The 17,558-nt window shown below is 39.7% G+C and overlaps 1 protein-coding gene across 1 annotated transcript; it reads left to right on the plus strand.

Annotated features, from left to right (window-relative positions):
* Window positions 1–756: 756 nt before the first annotated feature.
* Window positions 757–15,620, plus strand: kcnk13b (potassium channel, subfamily K, member 13b). The gene is made up of 3 exons (XM_015017047.1): window positions 757–1,246; window positions 10,415–11,196; window positions 14,992–15,620. The coding sequence occupies exons 1-3, from the start codon at window positions 907–909 to the stop codon at window positions 15,148–15,150; spliced, it is 1,281 nt and encodes a 426-aa protein (XP_014872533.1). The 5' UTR covers window positions 757–906; the 3' UTR covers window positions 15,151–15,620.
* Window positions 15,621–17,558: the final 1,938 nt, after the last annotated feature.

The raw sequence follows: 17,558 nt of genomic DNA on the forward strand, positions 1-17,558 counted from the left end.
AAGTGCTTTTTCATCAAAATTAAGAAATTATTGTCTTCTATTTTGCTGAAAAGTTACTTATTAGTTAGTTTTGTCTTATAAAGATATTTTCACAAGAAACTAAACCAAAATAACTTGGTACGATTTTGTGCTTTTGCAGTGTTACAACTAACTCCAACAACTTAAGGTCTTTAAATTTCAGTCCATATCCTGATGTAGAACTTGTCATCCATAAGTCCGTTGGCTCCTGGCTGTTTAGTCAAATCGTCCATGTTTCCAGAATTAGCTCTTTGGGTGCCTATCTGATCCTGAATAATTTATTTCCGCGGTGACATTTGCTCACGCGGTCCCGGGGTGAAGACGCGGCAGGCGCGTGGCTCCCTCCACGCTCCTCTCCATCCCCCCATCGTAGCTCCGCAAAGGTCAAGTGTTATTGATCCGCAAACACGCTCTATAATGTCGGAATCAAACCTCCAAAAGTTTGGATCAGGTCGAACATGACGGAGGTGTTGCGTTCAGGCTCATTATTTTGTCTCTCTCTCGCGCGCGCCAGCTGAGCAGTAGGTGATCAGACTCTGGTGCGTAAAAGATGCGCTCCGGGGCGGGGACTGCTTTGGAGACTCATCAGTAAAAAAAAAAAAAAAAAAAAAGCACATCAGCACGACGCGCTGCATCTACAGGTTGTTTCATATCTTCTAACATTTTCTCAATCTGATAAGATCCAGCCTCTGGAACTGCTTCAAACATCTCGCTTGTTTGACTTTTTTTTTTTTTTTTTTTTTTTTTTTTTTTTTTTTTGGAACTGGTTGTTGCCAGAAACGCAATGAAAGTCCACAGCGATGGACTTTTCCGTCTTCTCCGTGGAGCGCGTACGGTCCCCCACAGCCGCCGCCGCCGCTCCTTCGCCGCGGTAACAACGGCAACATAATGGCATGCAGGAGCGGCTGCTGCTGCGGCTCCTCCGGCCCCATCAACGAGGACAACGCGCGGTTCCTGTTGCTGGCGCTCTTCATTATCCTCTACCTGTTGTGCGGCGCCGCCGTCTTCTCAGCGCTGGAGCAGCCCAAGGAGCGGGAAGCGAAGACGCGCTGGGAGCAGAGGTTCGAGCACTTCTCCCAGAAGCACAACCTGAGCACAAGGGACCTGCGCAACTTCCTGAGGAGCTACGAGGAGGCGAACGTGGCGGGCATCCGCGTGGATACGGTCAGACCCCGGTGGGACTTCACGGGAGCGTTTTACTTCGTCGGGACCGTGGTGTCGACGATTGGTGAGGTTTGGCAGCAACTGTCGCGCACCGACCGGTCGTTTCAGGTCGAACGCGTTGACCGAACCGTCTTTTGGGTCAATGCTTTGTTGTTTTGTTTTTTTCACTCTTTTTCTCCTTCTGCAAACACCAGCACAAACTTATCCCAACTGTGAATGTGCCTCTAAATTCAAAATGTAAATATGTAAAAAAAAAAAAAAAAAAAAAAGAAAATTTTCCTCTTTTTCTCTCTCGTTTCTGTTCATGGATTGAGCCAACAGAGGAGCATAGAGAAAAATCTGTTCGTATCCCTTCAGAACTGCACAGGCAACCGCAATTTCACCGTAGATCTAGACCTGTCGCAATAAGCAATTAATCTTTCTCTCTCAACTCTTCATTCATGGTGCTTTGGTCTCAACTAGTCTTTTTTTGGAACAATTTTGTTGTTTACAGAAACTTCATACATTTTTTATTTATTGTTTCTGTTGTACTGTTTATTTTAGATATTACAGTACTTGAGAACGGTCTCAAAATAACAATTTTATCATTTATCGTCCAGGAAAATTTATTGTCGTGACAGATCTAAAAATGAGTCAGCTGAAGTTCAATTAGTTGAATCAACTCAGATTTTTAGCTAGCTATCATAAGATGTAGCACAGACTTGTTCAAAAACAGTAAAATATTCCTTTAATTGGTTGCTGAGTGTAAGTGTTATAGTTTGTTATAGTTTGTTCCTCGTTATTTACATGTTACCTGATGCAGATTTCCTGTTGACATGATGAAATACTCACTTTTAGGATGTAACTGATATAAATGTGGAAATCTTGTGCCACCCCGCTTGCTGTGCCTCCCAGAGCAGAGAGCCATGTCATTCATTCGTTGATGCTGTGCTGCAAATGTATTTTTTCACTTGTCTCGTCACATTACTGAGGAGGAGCAAGCCTGGCACAGCTGAGAATGACTTGGAAATGAAAAGGCAGTCTCATAAATTAATTCTTTTGTCATTAAATGCAGCAAAAATATTAAAACATGCAAGAGTAATTCAATGATTAACAATTAATCCGACATAAATTAGCAGCTCTGAAGCTTGGCTACTTGTCAAACTGTCAAATTGGTCAGAAAATAACAATATCAGTCATGATTAGTTATAATTTTGACTGTAAACCAGAGGATATTCTGGTTTGCTTATGTTGGTAGCTCTCACATTGGTCTCGACCGAAGTTCTGGAATTTTATTTTGCGTTTGGTAAACACACTGCTTCTCCTACTGTGAGTTTTCCAGGGCTTAGTATACGGCATTAAATGGGAATTTGGTCTCAGCAGAGATGGAGCTGATCTCATCCAACACTGGTATCGAATGTTTATTTTTCAAATACCTGCTGTATCTTCAGTATTTCTGAATCTGATGTCTGGCTGATAGGGTGACTATCAAAGACCAGATTACGTTCCTACAGATTAAACTGTCAGTCAAAAACATTCTCACACCCTTAAATAAACATAATAATCTCACCTTTTTTACATAAAAATGATTGTTTTCATATTGTAGTGTAATGTACATTGAACAAATTACATAAAGTTCAGACCTACAGATGTCAGACTGGTGTACTCTGCCTGTTAGCATTAGCTTCGTAGCATATAGTTTGGTGTCGAAAGCTTAAAATAAATGTTTTTAAAATGTGTTTTATGGAAACATTTAGAACATTATAACCTACCTCGGACTGTTTCAGCAATAATAACTGACGTTAAAACTGTTGCTCCTAAAGAGGAGCAACAAGGAGCGTTAGCAAACAGGAAAGCTAGCTGTATGCTTCCATATTCTTTTTTTTTTTTTACCTCTTATCTTTTTCTGCCACAGTACAGTAAGTATGCTGCGACCCGTTGGAAGGCTTTCACACTAGATATAAAAATTTACAATGTAGAAATTACATATGTAGACATTTCTGTTACTGTTAGCCAATGCTAACTTCAGTAATTAGCTATAAAAGTTGTTAGAAACTGCAGTTTTACAGATTTTTTTTTTTTGTGCAACTTCGCTCAATCTAATGTTCTCTGATGAATAATTGATACCCTGTAAAGAAAGATTCACCCTCCTCACCCCGGCACCTTCCACAAGGGAATGTATTTATTTAATTATTTAATTTTTTTTTTCTAAAACAGATTTCAAAAACACCCGATTTCAGACAGGACCATTTTCAGAAATCTTTTCATCCACATGGAAATGCAGAGAACGGCCCAGAGCACTATTTCCCCCAAACCAGAAAGTGATGCGATGCTGAGTAGATAATATGCGATTGTTGTTATGTATGACTCGTTTAGGGTTATAGATCATGTTAGATGTTGGGCTAATATATAAGAGTTTTTTAAATGTGTTTTTCCTGTTCATATTAGAATGAGAGGGCAAAATTTTCACTGTGGAACCCATTTAAACCCCTTTTAATCCCCCCAGAAAAACAGTGTTTTCCATGTAGGCACAGGGGAGAAATGGTTAAAAACTATAAATTTTAGAAAAAAAAAGTTATAGTTTGGATTCTGTTTACACATTTATCAACTCTCTGCCATAATATAGGCATGGAATGATTCTTCTGAACCTTTTTTTTTTTAGCAATTAGCAAAAACACATGGGAAGATATATTCAGTATAAGCTGACGGGCCTCTGTTCTGTTGTTGTTTATTACTTTATGCAACAACAGAACAATTACGACCCACAAAATGTTTTCTGGGTTAGAAAACATTAATAGTGGAAGGTTTTTAAATAATATACTCATTACCATAACGTTGTAGAAATACATCCGTTAGAGTAAAATTATTAAAATCCAGTCAAAGTAAAGTATCAGATCTGACGTTGAAAAGCAGAGGGAACATCAGATTAGGTTTAGATGTAATTTATATGTCAAAACCAAAGTGCAAAGACAGAATCTGCTTCTGTTCTAACAGTCTCCATCCCGTCACACACATGGTGGTGGCAGCATCATGCTGTGGGGAGGCTTTTCTCAGCCTGGTTGATAGGAACATGGAAGGAACGTTTGAAAACCCTCTAAAAGCTGCAAAATGGCACCGCACTTTTCAGATTTTCAGGCTCAGTAAGATAGTTGCATTCAGTCAGAGGGTTCTTCAAGAGTCGCTGTATTACAGACTGCTACAGGAGATCCTTCAGCAGTCAGCATTTCACAACCTTGGATAATATGAGTTACAATAACATTTAAATTCCCTGTCTGATTAGTAAAATATTTCTGAAGCTGAATTTTATAAAGCAGTTTGGTCATTTTGTATCACAAAAAGACTCGTTGCTCATTCGTAATTTCAAGCTTTGGACAAAAAAAAAAAAAGCCTGACATTGAAAAAACAGAATTCACAAAATTAAAGTTTTTCAATGTGCTCTCCACAGAATAGCATTTCTTTTATTTTATTTTCACAAAACGTGTTGCCCAACTCTCCAGGGACAGATAAGAGTTGGCCTCCGGTGTAGAGCGCTATCTCTCCTCAGCACACAGCAACAGTGGACAATAAGTACCATCACCAGTGCTTATTGTAGGGGGCCTATCACCCCGGCAGCTAAACGACATGTAAATCTGAACGACTTGTATCTAAATATAGAAGGATTTATGTTTCAGATAGACCCAAACGGCCCTGAAAAGAAGAACGGTCTGCGCGACTGTTTGACATCGAGAGATTTGTGGAAATTTCTCAGGTTACAAGAAAAGAGGAATGTGGCTCAAAGACGGCTGCAGAATGAACGCGTTGTGAACAAGTTATTAAATCTTCTCTTCGGATATTACAGTCAGTAACTGACGACCACAAAGATCTATAAATAGGTGCGCATGTACAGAAGTATGGAAGCGTTTGTATTCAGAGTTCTGGGTGTAGCTTGTATAGACTGTAAGGGAAACTGAATGAAACATTTACAGTTTAAAGAAAAAAAAACAGATCAATTTCTTTTTTTTTCTTGTTTTTGTAATATCATCAGTGTGCTTCAGTATGAGAAACACCAACAGTCGTCTTTACTGCATGAAGTAAAATGGAAGCAGAATGAGAATTAGTCTGAACTGCATTTTACCGCATTGCTTGGCAACAAAGTCTAAGTGAAGAAGATGAAACCAGAAGCAACTTTTGAGTTGAACAGAGTTAAGATTTACAAAAATAGATGCAGTGAAAAAGAGAGAAAGGTCTTGTTTGGGAATGTGTTTCTGATTTCCATCCAAATTATGCAACTTTGATTTAAAAAAGAAATAGATTTGGTCACACTTTATAAAAATAATACTGCAGGTTGAAGGCAGTTTTTTTTTGGCACTTTGGTGAAGAAGAAGCTCGTTTTACTTCTTTAAACCACTATGTGTGAAGAAATATCTGGTGTCTGCTCCTTTTACAAACACCGTCACTTATCCCAGGGACTAAATTTCTACCTGAATTCAAAATGAAGAAAAGAAAAAGTTCTGTCATTTCTGTCAATCCATGAAATCTCCTTCAATAACTCAGTAGCAGCGAACAAAGGAATGGAAAAATGACATATTTGTGTCAAATTCTCAGAACCGTCAGCCTCCGTCAGAGTCCTGGGTTCGCTGGTGTCGGTGTGAGACGGAGACAAAGCGCTGAAGTCCTTCAGATCTCCTCAGATTTGCGTCTCCATTTCGCTCCAGCGCCGTGATTGGAACAAATTTACGGTCAGCGTCAGACGGTGTGGCAGGACCTCTGATCGATAGCAGGCTCAAGGCGTGTATGAGGGAGAAATCCATGACGGGCAAAGTCATCACAATCTCTTCAGAGACATGTTGTGTCACACGGTGTCACGCGTTGCCTTTACGGCCCATCAGAAAGGTTTGCCGTGTATTCATGTCAGGGATCAGCCAAGAAGGATGTGCGAATATGTCTTGCATGTGGCCCAAACTGTTGCAAGCCTTGGTTTTCGTCATGATTGGTCCTTTATTCAGCTACCTCTGAATAAAGGACTTTGACAAGCTTACATATTTACACTTCAAAAAAAGCATCTAGTTTTCTGCCACACGTTGTGTTTTGAACGTATGCTAAAAGTCCAAATCTGGCCAAATTTGGCTTATGGTACATTTTAAAATGTATCGCATTTACTACGATATTATCGGCATGGTGTCGGCCAAAATCAGAATCGGCAGGGTAGGCTTTTTAAAAGATAGATAATCAGATTGCGCAATCTGTGCACCAATAGCTGCCACACCCTTTATCTGTGCCACTTTTACTTAAAAATTATGCCCTGATAATACATGTTGTTCTAATCTCACAAAATGTGATCATAACAAATAAATTGAAATTTGAGGTTTTAATGTGATGAAATCTGAAAGTGCCTTGGGAATACTTTCACAAGGAAGTGTATGAAGCATTAATTCTTAGTTTTAAAAAATTGTAAAAAGATGTGAACACAGAACAAAATGCTTTTGTATGTCCAAGGGGTAAAGACAGGGAACTTAATGATGCACTCAGTATGTGGTGGCAGAATGGTCAATTTTATCTTTTATTCACTGTTCCTTCGTCTACTCTTTAATCCCATGAACCACTCTCACTTTTATACTTTGATAAATCCTTTTCAAAATAAACTGTCATATTAGATCCTCTATAAAAGCACTGCATGCATCATGACAGGCTGATGTGCTGTAGAGCAGCAGAGAGTGCAGCGTTGTGACGGTATCATTAGTGCGTCTCTTAATGCCTGTGCATTTTCTCTCTACCTTTCCACATTCTAATGGAGAATTATATCTGGTTTGGAAACAATGTTATCCTCGTTCACTGCCAATTTAGTTGGGGTGATACGGAACCCATCCACCCATTGTCTCCTGCAGGCCATTTCAAATGACGACCAGCAGGACACACAGGGGACCAGAACCCATTTCTATGAGCCCCATCCCATGAATTCTCTAAAAAAAAAAACCAAAAAAAAAAAAAAAAACATAAAAAGACTGGAAGGTTTCAGTTGTGTCAGCCTCATCAGCAAACATTCAGCCTGAGTTTGTTGTTTTGACCTTTTTTTTCCTGTTTTCAACTTCAGATGGTGATATAACAATGCGGCTTGGGACTCCACCGAAGTTGTTTGCAGTGGATTATAAATATTGGAGCGAGACTGCGCCGACTAAAAAGCACACCGTGTCTTTGTCGTGAGCATCCACTTTCACGGCTCCTTTTCAATATTCGGATTTGAATCACATCTATTGTTAGAATTTGTTATTTTTATTTCCAACCTTACAACAAACACGTCGGTCTGTGAAGTCGCAAGCATGAAACAGGAAAGTGATTAGCTGCGCAGAGGTTATTGCTGCAACCACGACTTATTAAAACAAGTCTATTTACTTTGTGATATTTTCGACTTCTGTTTTTGTTGCAGATTAAAATAACAGCAAGGGCTTTTTGAGAACATGGTAAACAAAGGTGATGAGTCAGACCACAAGGATCTAAGGCACTGCTGTTTTCTTTCCTCCACAGGCGATCTAATCAAGTTATTATTCTAAAATAAACACACAGAAAGTAACCATTTTGTCTTTCGTCTTACTCTGAAAGATTGCCTGTGAGAATACTAACATAGTTTTAAAGAACTAAAACACTTTTCCAAAGTGTTATGTGGTTGTTCACAATAACCTGTACCATATGAATATGGTAAAGATGTGTAGAAGCTGTGGAACACATGCAGCAGTATAAACTCCATTATATAAACTAGACTTTTTAAGGTTTACATCATGTTCTAATGTTATTTCCTCATCAAGCAGTCCTTCCCACTCAGCTCCTTCAGACTAGCCAGCAGCAATTAGCACAGTTCCACCAGGTGTTTGTTATCAGCTGAGCTTATTATAGGAGTTACTTCTCTGTGCAACGCTGGTAAAAATGTTGTTAAAGGGTTAATAGTGGAGCCATGTTGTGATGACTTCCTGAAGGCGGAGTTTCAGAAAGAGCCAGAGTTTTTAAAGGGACAGAGGCTCAATTTCAAGGCGTTAAATCAGAAAGTAAAATTTCTTTTAAGTCATATTTGATATATGTAACATTTTTATAACAAGAGAAGGTGAGATAGTTTTGATAACACTTTAAAATGCCTGGAGAACAAACAATACTGTCCTCTTTAAGGTTAAGTGTAGTGACATTTTAATAAGAGTAAAAATCTAAGATTAGTTTTATTTATTTCTCATGCAAATTAACCAATGCTACACTAATAGGAGCTCAGTGAGCTACTATGCATTATAGTTAGCAAAATTATTTTTCAAATTTGCTCTTTCCTAGTTCTCTCAAGAGAGGCTACATTTTTTTAAGCATTATGTATTTATTGTTTTCAAGCAGTTCATGACCTCAGTGGCTGCATGGAAGTCTTTATTATATGGCTATTGCTATTTTTCTGTAAATAATCTATAGCTGCCTGAAAAATATAAGAGTTAAAGCTTAAAACGAGCCGCATGGTTAATCTTTGGTATGGATGTTAGCACATTAGCAGCACAACTCAGAAACCATCACCGACACCGTCTAGTTTCATCCTGACTCGTGTCATAATGCAGTTCCTTTCATGCTTGTCTAACTGCAATATTATTATCACCATTACCGTATCTTAAATGGGTCAAATAGCTTGTGACATTCATGTAAATGATATCCTGAAACACAAAGAGAAGAAAAACAAAGTCATAAAATCCAGCTGATTTGGCTTTATTGTCGTGTTTGGGAGAGCGCTCTGGCTCAATTAGCACCTTGACAACCAATTTGAATGAAGAGGCAATCAAATGCTCCCCAAGAAGCCACTGTGTAGCGCAGCCAATTAGTCAGGCTGAGTCAATGCTGAGAAAAAAAAAAGGCAGCAACATTTAACTTCCCTTTTTCCATCTGAAAAGGCCTCGTGGGTCACATGCATTCACTACTACTGTACCTGTTGACGTCACCAAAGGTGCTTGATGGCAAAAACTGTAAAAAGTATTCAATCATATGACATACAGTTTCTTGTTAATACACTTCAGTGTACTCTGTAGCTTAGTAAATACTTTGTAGAGCCATCTGTCAATGTAACTGGAGATAGATGTCTTTAGAGTGTCTCTACCAGCTAACAGCTGCACATTTTTGCCCATTCTTCTTTGTGATGAAGTTCAAACTCACTCGGTTGAGCTTATTGTTTGGCTTCAACTTTAAAGACTCAAATTTAAAATCGGTCTGGACTTTAAGTGTGCCATTCTAACACCTGAACATGTTTGATGCATTGGATCTTGTTGGGATCTAGTAATGACAAATTGAACTACCTCCAGGGACCAAAGACAGAGGTAGAAAAACTATCAATCCCAGAATGCACTGCAGTAATCCACCTTCAGTTCTAGGATGAAAAAGGAGGAGGAGTTTCACTGTGTGTGTATATGTGACTTCATGTTTTAGCAAAAACTTTATGTTTGATGAAAGTTGGTTTCTGTACCGCAGATTACTGCAATGGTCAAATGTTCACTTTGAGGTCTCACCTGACCAGAGCGTCATCTGCCACCTGTTAGCTTAGATAAAATTATACATATTTGGACTCAATCTACGAATCAGACAGCTGCTATTACCTTTTGTTGCTCTACTGCATTCAGTCTCGGTGAAAACACACTCAAGTTTGTGGTTGTAACATTTCAAACGGTGAAACGGTTCGAGGAGTTCGGAAATTCTTTCAAAGTACTGTAAGTCTGAAACAAATATTTTTATTTGCCAAACAGTCCAAACAAGTTCCAGAAAACTGTAATCCCACTAAGTATTAAAGAGACAAGCATTGACTCGATCACATTAGGTGCTCGTCAGAATCATTAAGAGAGCAATGGCAACCCGGTGGAGGGAAGCATCCAATTTAAAACTTGGAGGACACCTAATTGTAACTGGGTAATTGTTTTCATTGCCAAGAGATTTTATGCTTAGTTTGAATGATAAAGCAACAGGAAGCGGCTGTGGCTCTCCTCTGCTATATGCAAGTAATCAATTTGTTTCCTAGGAGTGCAGCAATTCATTTGCAAGACCATGTGCATGAATGAAAATGGAGGTTTTCTTTAGAAATTGTGTTTGTCTAGAGACAGTAATGCTCTTTGTCCTACTCTCTCTCTCTTTAGTCTTTTATGTATGCTGTGGAGAAACAAAGATTCAAATTAAGCTACCAGTCCTAATGTTTACCTCCCCTTGTCTCAATGATAGCTGCACAATCCTTGTAGTCTGGATCAGCACTCACTATTGAATGTCTTTGTGTGTTTGCCAGGGTTTGGGATGACCACTCCCGCCACCATTGGAGGAAAAATCTTCCTGATGTTTTACGGACTGCTGGGCTGCGCCGCCACCATCCTCTTCTTCAACCTCTTTCTGGAGCGCGTCATCACCGTCATCGCCTTTGTCCTCAAGTCCTTCCATGAACGGCGCCGCAGCAAGGCCGTGCTGCCGCAGAATGGACGCCGGGTGTCTGAGGGCGAGAAGGTGGGCGGAGCCGAGGCGGGTGCAGTAGGAAAGCCTGAGGAGCTCGCTGGCTGGAAACCCTCGGTTTACTGCGTCATGTTCATCCTCGGGGCGGCGGCAATCTTGGTGTCCTGTTGCGCCTCGCTGATGTACTCGGCGGCTGAAGGCTGGGGCTACTTGGACTCGCTCTACTTCTGCTTTGTGGCCTTCAGCACCATCGGGTTTGGGGATATGGTCAGCAGTCAGAGGATCTCCTACGAGGGTCACGCCACGGCTGCGTACCGGGTCGGAAACTTCTTCTTCATCCTCACCGGCGTCTGCTGCATCTACTCCCTCTTCAATGTTATCTCCATCGTCATCAAGCAGGTCCTCAATTGGCTGCTCAGGAGGTTGGAAGCCTCTTGCCACTGCTGCTTCCCTAGGAGGGGTCCTCACCGGCACCCTCGCCGGAATGTGGTGGCCCCGGGACATCTCCGTACCCGCAGGGACCCCTCCATTGAGACGGATGCCATCAACGAGAGCGAGACCGACCCGGGCCGCAGGATGTCTGGGGAGATGATCTCCATGAGGGACTTCTTGGCTGCCAACAAGGTGAAAACTTTATGTCAGGAACAACTTAACTGCCTCACATCCGGCCTTGGATTTAGCGCTTTTAATGGAATAATACTAATCTTAAATCAGATATGTGGCAGGTTTGAACAGTGGAACCTGGGTAGTCTCAAAGGATTAGGAACCACACCTGCTTATGAATAGCTAAATACTTATGATCTTCTCTAAGAGCATTTCTAACTGCCTATGTTAATAGTTAAAACCCTAAATCTATCTTAATTTGCATTATTGCGCAGTGTAAGCCATCTTAGTGGTTTCCAAACATTTTCTGGGCCCCCCCTACGGATTACAAATAGCTGTCTCGTTGAACGACGTGTGTGCGCGCGTGTGTGGGGGAGGATGTGGGGGGGGAGAAGATTCTTAGAGACTCCCTGTCTCTAACTATTTGGGGGGGCAAAATTAATGTATGTAGCTAGACATAGACAACAACATCGGTAGCCTACAGGCTACTTCTTAAGCTTAAGGTGCTGTATTGTTATTAGCTAGCTAGTCATCCTTTAGCTAACTTTATCTGCATCCAACAGCTTTACTCAACTCAGTCGGTTAGTTTGGAGGAAAACTGTGAAAAGTTCTTTGCATTTTGCTGGTTTGCTGCCATGATTCTAACACACCTGCGTAGCTCTGCACAGCAGCAGCAGGTCTCCTTCACTGTCACACAGATGTAAACCACACAGATGTAGCCCCTACTGTATTTGACTATTTATCCTCCTGTATCACCCTAACCGCACTCTGGCATAAAGTCACAAACTGAGCAACAGCAAAACAGCCCAAGTATTGTAACATAGTGAGGACATTTTTGGAAAGATAGCTGTTTGCTAATATTAGCGGGGTGAAAGAAAGCTAGCATGTCTGTTGTTAGCATTTTAGCTGAATTTCTCCTTTCTAGTTCATTTCTAATTTAAGTTTTACTTCTAAAACAAACAAAAAAAATCTCTTTTTCTCATGGAATATGAGTTAATGCTTGAAGGTCACTCCAGCTTTAATTTAAACTAAAGAGGAACAGCAGGCTCTGATGAACAACAACCTCGCTTACCGGGAAGGATTAAAGCCTGCTCACATCAGCCCACCTCCCACACAGAAACAAATCTGGTCTCATTAAAGCTGTTGTTTTATCTTATTATATTTTTTTAAACCGTGTGAATAGACTCAATTAAAACACACTCAGTGCACCACCAACCCGTCTACCGAACACAATTTGCTGTGTATTGATTTTCAAAAAGTCATTAGTGAGAGCAGCGACGACTGAAGGCAACATGAGCATTCAGAGACGTTTTTGGTCCAACACCTTCGTTTTCTGACTAGACCTAACACAAATGTTGTTCTTTAGCTTAATTCCTTGGTACTGAGAGATACAAGTATCATGTTTAATATCTTAAGCCCAATATGTAACTAATGTTAGGCTTAAGAAAACTTAAAGCTGCAGTGTCTTGTAAAAAATAATGTTTTTTTACATATTTGTTAAAACTGTCAATCAGTCATGTCAGTACAACATGAGACAGATAATCTGTGAAAAGATCGATCTCCACTTCCTTCCTGAGACACTATCATGGTTTGAAGACTTGCACCGCTCCCTACCAAAAACAGTAGTTGTTTTTTCATATTTTGAATATGAGCTGTCACTCTGACTCCAAAGCTCAGCATTATTTTTTGAAAGGCAGTACTTTGAAAATAATGTATTGCAGTAAATAAATAAGAAGCTCCCACATTCTCAGTGAAACCAGGAGCCCTGTTGATTAGATTCAATGCTTACATCAAATAAAATTATACAGATTTTGTCCGTTGGATGTAAGAAATACAAGTTTGTGCACTCAGGTGATTTTCCTTCTCTGATATTGTGCTTTGAACACTTTTACGTACGAAGCATTGCTTTCTTTAGAGTGTTGTAATTCAGCTAAATGTATTTGAGCATCTGACGTTTTTCATGTTTTGTTACATTGCTACCCTCAAGCATCAGCGTATTTCTTTTTTGTTTTTATAACAAACACAAACGCAACACTTAAAAAAAAAATAATCTAAACCTAAACAGTGTGTCATACATTTTTATTGAGCCTGTATTTTGAGTCATACTTTGCTGCTGTTGAGTTATAAAAAGCCGGCTGGTTCTTCTTCTCTGTGGTTTATTCAAGCAATGTGTAGCGACCAAAACCAGATTGACAGAGAAACGTTCAAACTGTTTGCATGGAATGCCTAATGGATTCCACTTTATTTAGCTCCATCAGCTCTGCCCAGCTTCCTGCATGATGTCGGTGGGGAAGAGTGTGTTCAGTTTGCTCTACTCTTAGTGTTTTGCATGTGGACAAAGTTTAATTTTCATCACAATAAGCTAGTTCGCAGACGGCCTGACTTTTACCAGGTGCCAAAGCTTAGCTCCCCCTGTAGCAGAGAAAATAATTGACTTCTGCTGGTGTGATATTTAGGAAAAGAAGCACTCAAGTCTTTTTGACTTTCATAAATCCCATAAAAATACAAATTGGTAGTAAGAATATGTAGATCCTTAAACAGATGAGCAGAGGGACGATTACAATTCTAACAAAACATTTTTGAATACTTACAATTTTATGCAAAGTTGTTGAAAAATTATTTTATAGTGAAATAAACATGGGTATATGAGACTGTAATAAAGTGTAAGGAGTGCATGTATACCTTATTAAATCTAGCCTAGCCAGGTAAAGCCAAGAAACGAAAGAAAAAGTCAAGTTATTTTCTTCGGTCACCTGTATTTTATTGAAATTCCAAGCAGAGCATCAGCGTCTGCAACAAATGTCACGCTGCTCCCTGCAATACTTTTTATGAAAAATACAAAAAATGTAAATGTCAGGTGGAATACAAACCAAAGACTTTCCCCATGTGGTCATCCTGCTGGCTCCTCGTTGAACATAATCGTATGGAAGAAATGAGCGCCTTGTTCTTCTCTACAGGGAACTGGGAAACGTTGCCTTGTTGAACCACATCTTCTGGTTGCCTCTGCTGACGCGTGTTTAGTATTTATCACCTTCCTGTCTAGTTAAATTGTCACACATAAACAAAGGAAAGATCTGCGTACTTTATATAGCGTCTGTGAGAACAAGATGTGCTAGGTGTCAACACTTTGTATTCGTCTGCTTCTGCAGGTGTAAAACTGAAGTATGTAACTTTTATTTTAAAAAATATGTTTTTTTCATAATTGTTAAAATTATCATGTTGAACAGTATAATATGTATTATACTGTTTATTATACATTTTGACAGATAATCTTAGAAAATCAAGCTCCTCTGCCTTCTCCCAGTTCTAACTGCAGTCAGTCAGAAACAACCAATAAGAGCCAGGAGGAGGGTAGCGCTGTCAATCACTCTCATGCTCACACCCTCCCTGTTTGCTCGTTGCTAATCAACACCTGGTTCACCATAACGTAGCCTGCCATTAATGCCAACACTAGTTAACTAGTTAGCATAGCCCCCGATGATGGCAGGTAAACGGTTTCCCTGTAAGGGTAAGTTGTTTCTCTGCTACTAGCACATGAGTTAGCACACACGAGGTTGATTGACACCGCGAAGGCCCTCCTCCTGCCTCTGATTGGTTGAATTTTTTTCCAACCTCAACAGTAGCTCAGAGATGACCTGTCTCACAACGCCCATGCTGGCAGTTTTAGCATGGAAAAATAAAACAAAATGTATTTTTGTAAAAGCTACATATTGCAGCTTTAACTGGAGGATGTTGCAGCCTCTGAATATAGGAAGCAAACTTTAACTTTTTCTATTTTTTTCCCTCGCATGCTGACCGGTTTCTCCTCCCCCGCAGGTGAACTTGGCCATCATGCAGAAGCAGCTGTCGGAGATGGCGGTTGGACACCCGCGGCAGTCCGGCGGCTCCTGCTCGCATCAGAACGGATTCTCAGGAGGGGTGGGTGCCCTGGGCATCATGAACAACCGGCTGGCAGAGACCAGCGTGGACAGATAAGGTGTTGTTAAAAAAAAAAAAAAAAGATACAGAAGAATGAAGAGGAAGAGTCTGAGGCGGGCGTGGGCTAACAACCCCCACAGCCACCTCTCAGCAGGTGCAAGCGATTCCATCTCCGTCCGCTTTCCTTTCAGGAACTTGACTCCATGTCAGTTTGCTGAAATCTTTCATTCGGACCGGAGTGCTGGAATGTTCCCTGGTGATGAACCCAGTTTCCATGGTGATGAATAAAAAAATAAAAAACCTGCCTAGAGTGTCGTTTTCTGAGCTCCTTCACACCTAAACGCAACATCCTGGCTTTGTCTGTTGTTTAAAACATGGTTCATGTTCAGGAAATGAAATGATGCCGAATACAGTATGTCATGTTCAGAAATTTTAATGCACATAATCTATTGGCATTTTTAAGCGAGAAGAAGCTGGGAATCCTACAACACATTTCTGTAATTGTTAATAAAACCTGTTTAATTTTGGTTTGAGCTCCGGGTCAGATTTGTTTTTTCTCCCCAAAGATGGATGACAAACGTCTCCAAAACCATCACAAGAATAATAATTCCTAAGTGCTTGAACAAAACAACTTTGTTAGTTCCTCAAAATGCCACCAAAAACTGTAAGAAAGTTAATGTTTGGACCTGTCTACGCTTCATTTCGTGGTTTATTTTGTGACATTTTATTAGGTTCCTTGTGTAACTACAGCAATTGGTGAACGCATCGGCAGCCATTTGAAGTGCAAAAACTCCTTTATCCCGCCTCACATCACCTTTTGTCCAAGTGCTTCAGGTTTATTTATAAAATCTGAAAACCTACACAACCTATTTGTTCCAAGAAATTGTTTTTTTTTTTTTCCAGAGGCCTCACTCTGATTGCAGAAAACCACAGAAAGCCCTGATGGTTGTTAATGTGTCAGTGGAGTCGCTGACCGCGAAAAACTGGAAAATGACTTGTTGACACGTGAAAGAGCTGGCAGCGCAGTTGTCTTCTTTCTCTAACACGAATCTGTGAAGATGCTGAAGTGACCATTTTCCAGCCGCCGCCGTTTTGCTTTTCCAGCTGAGACTTGAGCTGAAGTGCTTCTGATTTCCAAAGAACGAAAGCAGATCGTCGGACATTTAATAAGAAATAAATACCTCAAATCTATCCAAGTATTTCAATATACATTGTGATTGGATATAGGGCATCATTAGCTTATTCTCTTAATATCTCTCTCTGAGGGTGCGGGGCATGTTGCGTCATAAACTTTTAAGATCAACTTTGACGTTCTGGACAAAAAAAAAAAAAATCAGTTCTCACTACAGCCTGTTAGGGGGCGATAATGCCTGGCGTATATGCAGTGTTTGTATGAAAGAGAAGAAGAAATGAGTTGTTAAAAAAAAAAAGGAATAAAGTGATTTTGCACCAGAATCTCTTCTCATTAACTTAGTTTTTTTTTTCTTCTGTTGCTGATGATGTTCTGATCCTTCCACGTGAATGTTATATGAAGTTGTTTTTTTTAATGATTTACAGTAGTTATTTCTATGTTTTGGTGGATTGTTACTACAATATATAACTTTGATAATCAGCTAAAAAACAAGACCTGGGTGAACAACAGAAGGCTTTCTGTTTTCTTGGGTTTTGTCTATAATTTGTAGAAAACTTGAAATAAAACTAAGCTAACTCACAAGTAACTTTACAGCAAGATATAATAGTTTGATTTAAGTCAATAATTCCTTAATATTGATGAAAAAGTACTCGCTCCATTGGCAGATAATTTCATTTATGACAAGAAATTTTCCCATGTTGTAAGTGAAATAATCTGCCAGTGGAACTAGAACTTTTCCATCAATATTAAGGAATTATTGACTCTAAACAAACTACTATATTTTGCTAAAAAAGTTACTTATGAGTTCGTTTTGAATTCAGATGTTCTAGGATGTTGCCACAAGAAACTAGACAGAAATATTTGGTAAGATTTTGTGTGTTATTTTTTCAGTCTTCTGTCAATAACAATGGAGGAAGAGTTGAAAAGGCAAAGGTCGATTCTTTTGTTAAAAGTAGCCAGATGTTTGTGGCATCACATCTGACATTTTGTTGTTGTTGTTTTTTAAAGCTATGTGTCTAATGAAAAATAAAAATTTCTGACTACTTCCATTTTTAAACAATCTAATATTTCAACCATATGTTTGCACTGCATCAAATTTGCTCTGTTCTTCAATTGGCACAAAATCGTTACTCATCTTTGGACTCCTCTGTCCTTAAGCCTTCTTTGCTGCAGCTGAATCTCTCGACTCGAAATCTGTTCTTTCTCAGGAGCAGCAATTTCCAACACGACATGATGTTTTGAGTGAAAACCGTTACTCACTTGTCTGTGGAATCAACGGAGGTATAAGACAAGACGACAAAGATTTCAAGCACAATGCTAAGCACCTGTCTTT

This window comes from Poecilia latipinna, unplaced genomic scaffold (assembly GCF_001443285.1).
Source record: "Poecilia latipinna isolate Pla-1442-1.1 unplaced genomic scaffold, P_latipinna-1.0 Scaffold2096, whole genome shotgun sequence".
NCBI lineage: Eukaryota > Metazoa > Chordata > Actinopteri > Cyprinodontiformes > Poeciliidae > Poecilia > Poecilia latipinna.